The sequence below is a fragment of the Malaya genurostris genome, chromosome 3 (assembly GCF_030247185.1).
Source record: "Malaya genurostris strain Urasoe2022 chromosome 3, Malgen_1.1, whole genome shotgun sequence".
Lineage (NCBI taxonomy): Eukaryota > Metazoa > Arthropoda > Insecta > Diptera > Culicidae > Malaya > Malaya genurostris.
Genome location: NC_080572.1, coordinates 18,575,749 through 18,590,753, shown reverse-complemented (window position 1 = coordinate 18,590,753; position 15,005 = coordinate 18,575,749). Strand labels below are relative to the sequence as shown.

Here is a 15,005-nt window from a genome sequence, read left to right as displayed (position 1 = left end):
GATTCGGCGATTTTGGGAAATAGAAGAACTGGTAGAAAAACCGTCTGTTAACGAAGAAGAACAGGAATGCGAGGAAATATTTCTCAAGACTTATAAGCGAAATGAATCCGGTCGCTATATTGTAGAATTACCTTTCCGCGATAATATGTCTCAATTAGACGACAATCGAGCGCTAGCTTTGCGTAGGTTTTTGTATCTCGAAAAACGATTTTTGCGCAATCCCGAGTTGCATAACGAGTACTCTAAATTTATTCAAGAATACGAGTCTTTAGGACATTGTAAAGAAGTAGACGAAGGAAAAGATTTGCCTGGAAAACTCAAATATTACATGCCACATCACGCCGTAGTTCGTCCAACTAGTTCAAGCACAAAACTTAGAGTAGTGTTTAACGCTTCAGCTAAGTCATCGCCTTCTTCGAAGTCTTTGAATGACGTCCTACATATAGGACCAGTAGTTCAAAATGATTTATTGACAATACTTTTGCATTTTCGTCGATTTGCATTTGTATTCACTGCCGACATAGCCAAAATGTATAGGCAAATTCTGGTACAACCTGATCAAACTTCCGTACAACGCATATTTTGGCGCACAAATAGTAACGAAAAGCTTCGTGTCTTAGAGTTGAAAACCGTAACGTATGGCACAGCTTCGGCACCTTTTCTCGCTACACGATCGTTGGTACAATTGTGCAACGATGAAGGTTCGAACTTTCCATTAGCCGCACGCATAATTCTCGAAGATTGTTATGTAGACGATATATTGACCGGTGCAGACACAATTCCACAAGCGGTAGAATGTCAACGACAACTTCGTTCATTGCTTAGTATGGGCGGATTTCCAATACATAAATGGTGTGCTAACAATGAAGCTCTTCTCGAAAATATTCCTGATTCTGATCGTGAAAAATTAGTTTGTTTGGATCAAATTTCAGCTAACCACGTCATTAAAACGCTTGGTTTAATCTGGAATCCATCGTCCGATGAATTTTTATTTTCTGCTGACCCCCCGCCAACTGATCAACTAATTACCAAAAGGTTAATATTTTCTACTATCGCCAAACTGTTTGATCCATTAGGACTCCTGTCTCCAATCATAGTCATTGCTAAACAAATAATGCAGAAAACTTGGGTAGAGAAGATTGATTGGGACTCACCCTTGGAAGGAGATCTTCTAGAACTCTGGCTCCAGTTTTCTTCGTCTTTGCCACAAATAAATCAATTAAATGTGCCAAGACTAGTAACATCAGTCAATTCTCTTCGGTACGAGTTGCACGGATTTGCTGATGCTTCGTCAATTGCCTATGGGGCATGTTTATATGTCCGCGTTATTGATGCTAACAATCTTCCCACCATGAAATTGCTTTGCGCTAAATCTAAGATAGCTCCCCTCAAACAAATGACAATTCCTCGAAAGGAACTATGTGCCGCTCTATTACTGTATCGACTAGTTATTAAGGTTATTTCATCCTTAAAAATGAACTTTTCTGTTATTCGTATGTGGTCAGATAGTCAAATAGTTCTAGCATGGTTACACAAACCCACATCCACATTGAAATCATTTGTTCAATGTAGAGTTCTCGAGATTCTAGAAGGAAATTTCCTTTGGTCCTATGTGCAATCAAAGGATAATCCAGCCGACGTAATCTCTAGAGGGCAATCACCTGAACTTCTGAAAAATAATAGCTTGTACTGGGAAGGACCACAATTTTTGAAACTACATGAGTATTCACCACCATCTTCAATCGATGTTCCTGATTGCAACTTGCCAGACGTTAAAACGGTTTCAGTGATGGTAATGACATTGTACAATCAAGATGATCTTCCGTTGTTTAAAAAATATAGTTCGTTCCGCAAACTGCAGCGTATTTTCGCATACGTTCGACGTTTTATACACAATTGTCGCATTAGGAATCCAACTAATCGAACATTGAATGACTCTCCCACCGTAGCAGAACTCAGAACGTCACTACATATGATCGTAATTATCGTTCAACAGCAAGTATTACTAGACGATATTATTCGTGCAAAAAAAGGAGAGCCCTGCAACAAAATCAGTAATTTGAGCCCGTTTGTGCAGGACAATGCACTCCGTGTTGGAGGTCGAATTTCCAAGTCTCGTTTGCCATTTGAATCAAAACATCAGTACATCCTTCCGCATCACCCAATAACCGATCTTATAATTCGAGCGTATCACGAAGAAAATTTACATGTTGGACCATCGGGTTTGCTATCTGCGCTCCGTCATCGGTTTTGGGTACTCGGTTCCAGATCCGCTATCAGGAAAGTTATCCGAGGTTGTGTTCGATGTTTCCGTGTTAGACCAAAGGGTCTTACTCAATACATGGGTAATCTTCCCCAATACAGAATTACTCCTTCTGCTCCATTTAAAATTACTGGTGTGGATTACGCCGGTCCGTTTTTGGTGAAACAAGGAACAAGAAAACCGATAATTATCAAAGCCTACGTAGCTGTATTTGTTTGCATGGTTACTAAATCAGTTCATTTAGAGCTTGTATCTGATTTGACAACAGCAGCCTTTATAGCCGCCCTACAGCGGTTTGTTAGTCGCCGAGGTATTGTGCGTGAACTACATTCTGACAATGCCACAAATTTCCATGGAACTAAAAACGAACTACACGAGCTATATCGATTATTCAGAGACAATGTAACTATCCATAAAATCGAATCATTTTGTAACGGAAGGGAAATATACTGGTCATTTATTCCTCCTGACGCCCCTGAATTCGGCGGATTATGGGAAGCTGCGGTGAAAAGTACGAAGTTTCATCTTAAGCGTATCTTGAAACAGACTCCGTTAACCTTTGAAGAATTCTCTACTTTGCTTTCACAAGTGGAAGCCATACTGAATTCTCGCCCCTTGTTTGCTCTTTCCGAAGATCCTACAGATATCGAAGTAATAACTCCTTCTCATTACCTAATTGGCCGTCCTCTCACGGCAATCCCTGAACCGTCTTATGAAGGAATGAACCCTAACCGTTTATCTCGATGGCAGCTCCTTCAGCAAATGCGAGAGCATTTCTGGAAAGCCTGGACCCGCGACTACTTGTCAAGTCTTCAACCAAGAAACAAAAATTGTATTCGAATGCCCAATGTTCAGCCAGACATGATAGTCTTAGTAGAAGATAAAAATTTACCCCCGCAAAGTTGGAAACTAGGGCGAATCATAAAAGTGTATCCTGGAGAGGATAATATAGTTCGCGCCGTTGACGTAAGGGTTGGGAACATAATTTTTCGCCGCCCAATAACTAAGTTATCTCTTTTACCTATAGAAAACAATCTTACTAATTATTCCAAATAAGTTTCTCAACACAGATTATAATACACATCTAATACCGCCCGGGGAGTATGTTCGCAACAGCGAAGCGTTAACCTTCCATTCGCAGCAAGCGAAGCGTCAACCTTTCATTCAATTCACTCACACACCAACACATCAATTAAGAACGTTCGAGAATGATCCATTCAGTGGAGGGAAATGCCGCGTCTCTCGCCCGTCAACTACACAAAGCAACAAATAGCAATACCATCACTCCCGCTCATTCTCCCACTGCAGCCAATGGGAAGCCAGGATACATCAGACAATACAGCCGATTCAGCTATAAATACACATTTTCAATAGATGTAAAGTCAGTATTTTTTTAACTTTCGAATAGAAAACATTAAAAGCAGAAACAAGTGAACTAATCATTCATCCGAACAATTCTTCTGGTGCTTTCGAACGGTCTACAGCCAGGACACAAGTGACTGCCGGTGGAAACGCTCTCGGCCAGAGCGGTTTTGTCTTCCGCTTGCTTTCGATTTCTTCCAGTGACCTTTCTCCGATCGAAATTGTTTTAATGCGTCAGTACCGTCGTTGCATCCCCTGCAAAGAGTTCTTCGATATTCAGATGCACCTTACTGAAAGTCATTAAACAAATTGTTCGCCGTCCTCCCGGTGGTGCTCCAAGAGATGAAAGTATTCAAGTAGGTATCAGTTGAGCACTTGCTTTCATCAAACGTTGGCGCAAGCCAACAATGGTTTACTTCACTTTCCATTGGTCTGAGCTTTTTTATGCTTCTACTTTCTTGAATGTCATATAAACATATATGTTCTTTATGTACAGTGAGTAAAATCCAGTGTACTGTACTCTTTTGAAAAAAAAATTGTGAGATTAAAAAAACAATATTTTTGATACGAATCCGGAAAACCTTTTGACGAACTATTGAATCGTACTTTTTCTAAAACTGTGAGTGTTGTATTAAAAGTAACATTAAAAGATTTTGCAATTTTCGATAACTCATTGAGGGTATCTGTATAGGGTCGCCCGGTTTTGTTAGGTAAGGAGAAGTTAACCAGCGGAACGAATCGTCTTGTCTAACCTGCCAGTCGACGAATATATTAACTGGTTGAAATCAATAGTATTCGGCCATGTTCGCTATGCTAATTCTTCAAAAGAAATGGGACTCCTTCTAAGGGTTTTGTGAATTCTTCCAAAAGTTCATCAAAATCGCTCTCGGACAATTTATTCTTCGGATAAGAACCGACGAATCTTCGGGCTCTTTTACATATGCGCTTCTGTGTCAGTTTCGAGATCATGATTTGAGCCTGATAAAGTAATAAAAATGAAACATGCAGCATGACTAAACTATTACAATAATTTGTGTTAATTTGTTATGAATAGAAGGTTTTCCCAAATGTATCTTCAGAATCGAACGGATCATTATAGTAATATTTCGGAATTCTAGTGTCAGTGACTAGTACATTTCATAACGTCTTTCTAGTGACTGCCTTAGCTTCGAATGATCATGTTAGGCAAATGGTACGCAGACAAATTTTGTGCTCAATTCCCTGTTTTACCTGTTTATAAAAGTGATAAATGAATCCATTAGATGACAGTTTTGGTTTACCTTTATTTGTTAATAATATTTCATAAGTTTCCGAACTGCCATTTCGACGTTCAGTTACTCAGCACGAAAACTGAATAATTCCAAAGTAGTTTTCCTACAGCGATTTATGCATTAGCAATTAAAGATTGACACTGCTCAATTCAACAAATAATTATGGGTGGGGACGGGTATAGCGTGATGGGTAAGTCGATGCCTTTCACGCAGCCCGCCTGGATTCGATTCCCAACATAGCGTCAGAAAGTTTTTCTGGCCCGAAGAGGTGAATGACATTAATGTTAAAGCCTCTATAATTGAAACAAAAAAAAAATCATGAAGTGCAATTACGTAAAGTGATAGTGATTACCAACAACAATTAAAACTTTGGGAATAAACTCTTTGCATCATTTTGCTGCTATATTACATTGTCCACTTTTAGAGCCGCATACTTTGCCTCGGTTTAACCCTGGCGATTTATTTAGTTTAACAGTTGTAATTCAGTGGATATATGCCATTCAACACACACAGAATTCGCCCTTACATTGTATTCGACTTATTGTTGTATTCTATCATCCGTTATATTCGACTTTTTATCCCTTTTCGAATTTATGGTGTATTCGACCTTATGGTTATTCGACGATTTGTTACATTCGACCTTTCGTTATATTCGACGTTTTGTTTTTCGACTTTTTGTCGTATTCGACACATTTGACCTTTTGTTCATCGACGTTTCGTCATTAGACCTTCTGTCATTCGACATTTGAGTAAATATTCATTTATATAATATATAATAATTTAGGTTTACTTAGAAACCTGATACACTGACCATGAATACCAGTAGTATTCGAAAAACGTATCTGTGATGTGACGTCTATTATACATGTTTTTAAAAGTGTTGTGAGATGCATACTGAATTTGTATAGTGGCGTGATATACCTTTAGTATAATTCAACGGCGTAATTTTTTTTTAATTCTAAAAGTACTTACTATTATTGAATTTGATTACCACTAAATATAATATATGAATCTCAAATTTTCTTCGACGGAACATACAAAATTTCAGAACGATATAATGGTTAAACAGAACTAGTTCTTTTGGTAGAACTATCAAGCTCTAAGCGATTCTTTAAAACGGATGGGTTTTCCCATCACTACCACAAACTTCATTTTTCTACGTACCTTTTGAGCAGAGCGGATACTTGAAGCATCGATTTGAGCCATGGGTACGAACTACGAAGCTCTACTGGCTGCGTTGTGGGGCATCGAACCATTTTTGTGGAAGGCTTGTTACACATATTTTATTACTTTATTAATGTAATTAGGAACCTTTTAACTATTGTCTTTCAGGTTATTAAACACATAATTAAAAAACCTGTTTCAATCCACCTAGTGGTGTAATGATACCTTTCTCATATTACTCACAGCATCATAAATATTGCTGTGGAATTCGAAAACCAACTGCTCATTGCATTGAAATAGGAAAGTCGAACTAAGGCATCTCTGGTAGAAGGTAAAAGTTTAGATACGAGAAGCCTTCTGCTTACTTAAATGACCCTTGTCACGTCTCACTTTTCCGCACTTTATTCTTCACATCCTTGCTCTTCCTTGAGTACTATGGCTCTATGATTTCATATTCTTTCTCCTCTTATAATCTCTAGTTAGTTTGATTAAAAAAAAAAAAAAAAAGTTAAAATACCGAAAAAAGTAAAAATTACTGACTGACCAGAAGTCATAAATAAATAAAAAATTATGATTATTGTTATAATTGATATCACATCACCACCGGTATTACTGGACTACCGTCTGCAATGCATCTACATCGCGAAGCTTGAAATTCTGATGTATGTTTATTTTTTCAAATCAATTTCAATTCATTGACATTCCTTTATTCTTTCGGTCACTTTTTTGCCTTTCTCATAAAGAAAAGTTATGCAATCACTATGTAAACCGACTTTTGAACCGAGGCCCGGAGGGCCGAGTTTAATATACCATTCGACTCAGTTTGTCGAGTACGCAAAATGTCTGTTTGTGTGTATGTGTGCATGTATACATGTGTGTGTATGTAACATTTTTTGCACTCACTTTTCTCGGAGATAGTTGATCCGATTTTTACAAATTTAGATTCAAATGAAAAGTCTTGTAGCCCCATACAAAGTTCCTGAATTTTATTCGAATCCGACATCCAGTTCCGGAATTACAGGATGATATGCGCAAAAAAATGAAAATAAGTGCACAAACTTTCCTTAGATACCGTTGAACCGATTCTCACAAACTTAGTTTCAAATGAAAGGTATAACTGTCTTTTACAAAGTTTCTGAATTTCATTTTGATCCGACTACCGGTTCCAGAATTTCAGGGTGATTAGCGTAAAAATTACAATTTCAAATTATTTCCTCACTTTGCTCAGAAATGGCGTGACCGATTTTACCAAACTTAGGTTCAAATGAAAGCATCCGACATTCAGTTGCGGAATTACAGGGCTAAGATTTTTATAATATTTATAGCGTCACTAAAAGCGGTGAGTAAAACACGTAAACTAATCTTTGAACTTGCCTCAAAACTATTCCAATTGACAGAGCCGGTAAAAGAGGTGGGTACAGTGGGTAGTACTACCCATTCGAAAATTCCAAAGGTGGATAATCACCCACCTGAAATTTCGATAGATAAACAATGGTAATATTAGTATGATTCATAATTATAATATTTGTAACTCAGAATAATAAAGGAAGGATGTGAAGATATGCAACAGAAAAGTGAGACGTGATTTCTGTTTGCTCAAATGAACCTTCACATCTCACCTTTCCGTTCTATATCTTCACATAAATAAACTTTTAACGTAGGATTACATTTTTGTTTTCTATACTGGGGTGCAAATTCAAAATACAGAAAATAAGACCGTACAAACAGCGGTCAGGCTTTGAACATCTACATCTTTAACTGATATTTGATATCACAGATAAATCGAATCTTCAATTAGTAACGAAGTATTTCTTATTTTTCCAGTTTCTCAAACCATTGTCATGATTTCCTCCAACATATACGACAGTTTTGTATACATAAGCTCGCGGTTTCTATAAGATTTCTGCTCTTGAATGAGTGCATTCGCATTTAAGAAAATCGCTCATACAAAACAAGATTTAGTATCGAATTGACTTGCACTCTGTGCGGTTCGATACTGCCGTACAAAAATACATCATTTTTTTTTTGATGCGGGTGCGACCAGTTAATGTTGTTTTAAATAACGAGATGGCTTTTTGGTCAATTGGTTTCTCGTCAAAACATTTATTTTTCTTTAAAGGCCAACGTTTCGAAGGTTATACCTTCATCTTCAGGGCAAAACGACTACAAATATTCGTTTAAAATCAGAATACCACAAATCTTTGTTTTTAATCCGATTATGGATAACACTTCTCAAACTTGGTGGGCTTGCCTTTAAAAAGCAATGTTTTATCAATAAAAGGAAATCGTTATTTTCATTTTTTCATAAATGAATAAGTAACGTCTTATATGTCGGTAGGCTTAGTGTTTGTAGTCCGATTGACGTGAAAGTTTGACATCTGTCATCTTAAATTTGAAACTTTCGGAAAATGAGATTAGTATGACATTTCTTTGAATCAGTCCCGGGACCTTTCGACTAAAGTGATAAGCACATCAGCGGCTGGACCTTGAGAGAATAATAGCCTGTTCGCACTATACCGGGACGACCGGGATGGGACCGTCCGGGACTATCCGGGACGTTTTTTTCCTCATCGGCGATGACTGAGCTGCCGACGTTGCTAGTTGATAGAGACATTTAGCAGCTCTGATTGTCAGTAGATGGCGAAACCAATTAGTGTCGGCTTTTCTGATTCCCGGTTCACGATTAACGACCGAAGATTGTGACTATAGACTCAAAAATGGATCCCAGTCACATTTCTCAAACTTAGTCATTTTTTTCACAGAGATTTTCTTGACGATATTAAAACTGTTTCACTTTGTAGGTTATACTAGTTGATGGACAAACCTTTTTGTTTTTCAAGAAAAAACTAAATTATTTTGCGCAAATCCACACATTGATATATAAGAAGTATGAGAAAGGCATCATTACACCACTAGTAGGATTAAAACAGGTTTTATTTTTGAGATTTATTTATTAAGGCACAATGCGTTTAGCTTTATGATGCATTTTCTAATAACTATTTGAACTAGGATTATGTAGTGCCGGATGGTTGGGTTTTCCATGTTTTAAGGAGTGTATCGAAAATAAGCTATCCACAAATTTTTCTTCCAAATTATGATAAAAAAGTGCTTAATCCACCTAGCAGTGAGATGATACGTTTTTTCATCATCCGCATGTGTTTTTTGCATGAATATTCTTCGGTGTTTTAGTTCGCATGACATTATTTTAATGATATTCAAGCGGCAATTTAAAGTTCTATTCACTCATTACTCTGTAATGTCGAAACTGCAAATTGGATCGAATTTTAATCTAAACGTGTAATAATCGATTGAACCTTCCATGAGATATCGAAATAAATTCCATTTCAGAGCTTACGGTTATTCACGGTACTACCAGAACCAATATTCAAGAACCAGCATAACCGAAAACGCTTCGTATGGCCATAAATTAATATGACGTATAAATTGCAATAGTTATGAGTCCAAATTTGAAGTTTTTTTGGAGTGTCATCTTCTATATCGGTAATAATTTTAAAAACTCATCACCCTGTAATTCCAGAATCGGATAAAATTCATTAATTTTGTCTGGGACCATAAATCCTTCAATGTGAATTTTTGTAGTTGAAATTTGATTTGGACTTTTTTGAGAAAACGATTGAGCTTTGAGAAACGATTCGATACAAGAACCGGAATTCGAAAATCGGTGTAGCCGAAGTCAGTTAAATCCACCTCAAGAGCTGTATAGTTTACATTTGATTCAAACTGTTTGAAAATCAGTGTAGACATCTTTGAGAAATCGAAGTGCGAATTAAATTGTTCCGAATTGAAAACTGAATACCGCAAAAACTGAGATAAGTTTATTTGGTTATCGACTATCCAAATCTACAAACCCGATAAACCTAATAACACATGGATCAATAAGTCAAGAGACTAACAATGGAAACAACATTTATTGCAAAAAATTTTTTTATTCATCAATATAATCACGTCATTTCCGCGTCATTTGTGTCGGTACGACACGAGTCCGGATAACATTTTTCAATCCAATGTTTCGCTTTCACGGTGTTTTTATCCATTAAAAAACAATGTTTTATCAAAACACGAAACTCGGTTTTTTATATTTTTTAAACAAACTACAAAACGAAGTCACAAAACTCCAACCTCGATAACTCAGCTGTTTCTGGTCGGATCGACTTAAAATTTTAAATTATTTCAAGCAAAGGTTAGTACTCTAGAAAGACGTGGTTACTGGTTTACTACGAGCGCCTTGTCTGCTTTAGTCTCGGGACTTATTAATCCATGTGTTACATTTGTGCGGAATGGACATTTTTATACTAATCACCCTGTATCTCATAAACCGGAAGTTGGATCTGACTAAAAGCGAGATATTTTATAGGATCTTAAGATCTTTCATTTTGATTTTATATGGTTCCTAGATTTCATTTCAATCTTAGTTCGGTTCAATCATCTACGAGAAGAATAAGTAACAATATTTTGATTTCGATTCACATATCATCCTGTAGTTTCTAAACCAGAAGTCAAAAAATCCAAACGTAATTCAGGAACCTTGTGTAGGAGCATACGACTATTCATATGAATCTGAGTTTGTAGAAAACTGTTGAGTCGTTTCCGAGAAAATTGAGTGAAATTATTTGTCACACACGCATTTGCTGATCTCGACGAACTGATTTTCGAATCATGGGTGTTATGTTCTTCCAGCATTCATTGCTGTAAGTAGTTTGAATTAATATCATCTGGTTTACATATGAATTAATATCATCTGATTTACATACATCATTAGTTCACAACACACATACAGACACACACATACACACACGGACATTTACTCAGTTCGTCGAGCTGAATCGATTGGTATATGAAACTCGGTCCTCCGGACTTCGGAAAATTTTTCCAAAGTTTGAGCGAATTCTATACCTATTTTTTATATTTCCAAAAAAAAAGGTAAAACGATATTTTATTTAAACTAAAAATTAATCCTTTATTGTACAAGGTTAAACTTGAGCATAATGAAAACCGGATAAAATTTAATTTATTCCTTCACACATTTTCGAACATATGATCGAACGCTCTTCATCAAGTTCCGTACAAGTGTTGCATCGCCTTTTTGGGACGCTTGAGCTCAAATTTTTTTGAACTCCTGCATGCTCCCAGCTGCTCACCAGTCTTCCTGAAGACCCTCTTCACCATTGCCCAGTAACGTTCGATGGCTCGAAGCTGAGGGCTATTTAGTGGATTGATATTTTTCTCAACGAAATTTATACTCTTTTCCGCAAGCCAATTGAGAGTGGTTTTGGGATAATGAGCCGACGCTAAATCCGGCCAAAACAGTGGAGATGTACTATGCATCCTATACAAAGGCAGTAATTTCTTCTGGAGACACTCAAATCGACAGATTTCTGCATTAATAGTTCCGGTAGTGTAAAAAATTGTTGACTTCAAACCACAGGAACATATTGCTTGCCATACCAGTACCTTTCGACCGAATTTCTCCACTTGAATCGACCTGTCCGCATCGCTCACATCCTCCCCAACGACGACAGTAAAGTATAAAATTTCCAGGAGCTAAGAGCTATACGCGTGCGATGCGAACGACTGTTCAACACCGACTAACCAAAACTTATTAATGATGGTTTTAACACTGGCATGATGAATTCCAAACCGCTTCGCCAATTTTCGCATAGTAATACCTTTCTCACTTATGCGTCCAGAACTTCAATTTTCACTTTCTTTTCAATACGCGACATTTTGAAAACGCAGAATTTCAACCGAACAAACAAGCAAACAAACGAAAGTTGACAGCCAAACGCACAGCAAGCTGTGATCTGAGCATAAAAAATCACCACACATACATGCGTACAACACATGTCACTCCTTACAGGTGACTTGTTCGTATGGATCCGCAGAAAACACCCCCGGGACTCAAAGACCCGGCTGGTGGTCCGCGTGCTACTCATCGACAGGATCGAAACTTCTTGGAATCAGTCAGGTGATGTGGAAATGTATCGATATTGTTGCATCCTTCTGTGGGTCCTCGGAAAACACCCCCAGGCTTCTTTCCAATTCATGAAATGAGTGTTCGCCGCGGATCGGGAACAGAAGCATCCATATTCCATCACGGACAATATCGTCATTTGATGCAACCTGATCAGGTCTCTTGGGTGGGCACCCCACCATAATCCGGTTATTGTACGAAGAAAGTTGATTATTTGTTGGCATTTTTGTTTCAGATGTGACATCCCCATGTGACTTTGGAGTCGAACCAGACCCCGACATTTTTCGGTCGCAATTATCATAAAATATCTAAAAAATTTAATCAAACGCAGAACCGTTTTTTACCAATATCACACACCAGTAGCAGACATCCGTAAACGTTTCGTTTTCTTCTTAGCGTGTACAAAGTAGAACAAAGCATGCATCGTTCGTGTTGTGTTTTCTTCTTCCACGTTGCACGTACCGGTGTTGTATTCTCATTCTATATAGCGGTTCAAAAGCTATGACACCCAGTAACTGCGGAACCGGAAGTCGGATCCGGATGAAATTTCACAGTAGTTTTTGAGACAATGTGTGATTTAATTTAAACCAAGATTTATGAAAAGCGGTTCAAGCATCGCTGAGAAACTGAGGTGAGTTTTATGGAGTTTTTCATCACTATTTTCGGTGCTTCCAGAACAGGAAGAGGAGGGGGGGGGGTCAGCAGTGCCGAATTAAGTTTATATGCCCACAAACTAATAACTTCTGCAAACTAGAAGAATTTATTAGACAGTTCTTTGATATTTGCACCTGTTTTTGACCACCGTTTGTGAAAAAAATACTCATAAAAATGGTCGCATCCTCGGATCCTCGGATCCGAATAAAACGTTCTAGATTTTTTTATGAAATTATAAAACCGTTCATTTAAATCTTAGTTAGTGAAAATCGGTTGAGCCGTTTCCGAGAAAATTAAGTGCATATTTTTTCTCTACTTTTCACATTTTAACCTGTAACTCCGGGATCGGAAGTCGGATCCAAATGAAATTCAATAGTAGGCTATGGGACCTTAAGATTTTTCATTTGAATGTAAGTTTGTGAAAATCGGTCATCTTTGAAAAATGTCCCATCACCCTGTATTTCCGGAACCAGAAGTCGGATCAGGATGAAATTCAATAGATGAAAAGTGAGTGCATATATTTGTTACATATATACACACACAGACATATACTCAGTTCGTCGAGCAGAGTTTAATGGTATATGACATTCAGCCCTCCGGGCCTCGGTTAAAAAGTTGGTTTTCATAGTAATTGCATAACCTTTCTATATGAGAAAGGCAAAAAAAGGAATTGCTCCAGAATTTAAGGAATCTATCTATTGCATTTTTTGTATCGCCATTCGAAATTAGTCCAATTATAATGCATGCATTAAATTGTAGCCAGTGTCAGTACTGATTAATGAGTTCTAGAGTTACCTGAATTTGTAAATTCCAGGCCATAGCATAGAAATTCTCTACACAGTTGTAGACCAAGATCGGTAAAGAAGCAGCTTAATTTTCATATGCGTCTGTGAAATTCGGCAATGTCATCATAATGCACTTGAATATAATTCGAAAAGAAGTGAAAACAACAGATAAGTGAATTGAGTAAGAAAAATCATTTAAATATCATCTCATCAAAGACTGTACAAAATTCCAAAATCCCATTGGACTAGTTCGGTATGTTTTATGTAAATAGGAATATCAGGAAAAAAAATAAAATAAGTTTTGATAAGTTTTTTATCTTTAAGCGTCTCAGAGCTTGATTCATGAATCGCTTTAAATTTTTTTATTCAATATTATATTTCATCACTTATTGGAAAAGAATTTTAAAACACTTTTTTTAATTGTCTTCATGATCAATAGTTATTTTGTACTTTTGAAAAGTAGATATCTATTTCGAATCCGTCATTCATTTCAGCGTGTGTCGGACCAGTGAATTATCCGCGGTCATTTTCCTTTGCCATTTTAAGTAGAATGCCTCTATTATAATATCATAGCATTTTTTGAGACGGTAAAATGTTATTTTTGTGATTTTGTTCTAAACTACTAGTTTTGATTCAACTATGAGCATTTGAGCTCTTCGAAGAACACGAACCTTCAAGCAGGATTTTTCGAGTTCGTGCGGATTATAAACTTACTTAATGATTGGAAAAAGAGTGTCTTGCATATTGGGGAAAAATTTGAATGTATGTGCCACTTATCATTTATTCTATCGTACAATAAACTTTGTTTTTATAAAAGTCTTCCTTAATAGTATAGTAAGCAGTCAGACAAACGATTCTTTTATAATAGAGCATCGAATTTTGTACAGAACAACACAACTTTCATGTGCACGCACATTGCAAATTTCAATACTATTAACTCTATATTACATTTTACGGTTTGTTTATGTTGTACAAATATATTTACTAGTATTATATCTGATGTAGTAAAAAAATAATGCAAAAAGTGCTTGTAAAATTAATCTTCAAAACATTGCATCTACTTTCCATGTAACAATTTGCTTCCTTTGTAGTTGAGAATACGTCAATTTCAGTAATTGCTCTGAAGCAAAAAACGAAAACTTCGATTTGCATACTTTCACATGCTACCAAAAATGAATGAAAAAGAAAGGCCCAGATTAATTTGCTATTTATTTGATCCGAAATATATCTTCTGGCATTTGAGTAATCTAATGTACGTTAATGTAGCTCATACAAATCATATACGATCGAAAAAGTGATCTGTCGAATTACCAGAATAAGATAGCAACAACATTTATACGAAAACTCAAAACGTCTAAAAGTAGAATAAGGCAAGTTAGTATACTGGCAGGCCTTAACATTTACATTTCCATTTAGAAGTCTGACACATTCATTGTGAAGTTTAACCTAAATTATCTATGAACAGTGTTGAACGGCTCAATTCAATCAATCATTTTGAAAACACTAGTTCTCGT

The 15,005-nt window shown here is 36.7% G+C and overlaps 2 protein-coding genes across 2 annotated transcripts in view; one reads left to right on the top strand and one right to left on the bottom strand.

The window, feature by feature from the left end:
• Window positions 1-1,818: 1,818 nt before the first annotated feature.
• On the top strand, window positions 1,819-3,411 carry LOC131437656 (uncharacterized). Its single transcript, XM_058607144.1, has one exon. It carries the CDS (start codon window positions 1,973-1,975, stop codon window positions 3,317-3,319), a length of 1,347 nt encoding a protein of 448 aa, XP_058463127.1. The 5' UTR covers window positions 1,819-1,972; the 3' UTR covers window positions 3,320-3,411.
• A 10,413-nt stretch (window positions 3,412-13,824) lies between these two features.
• The window catches only part of LOC131439443 (exportin-4-like), a 35,445-nt gene continuing 34,264 nt past the window's right edge, over window positions 13,825-15,005 (bottom strand). The window contains exon 8 of the transcript XR_009231129.1: window positions 13,825-14,654. The gene's annotated coding sequence lies outside the window, so the exon portion shown is untranslated. The remainder of the gene's footprint in view (window positions 14,655-15,005) is intronic.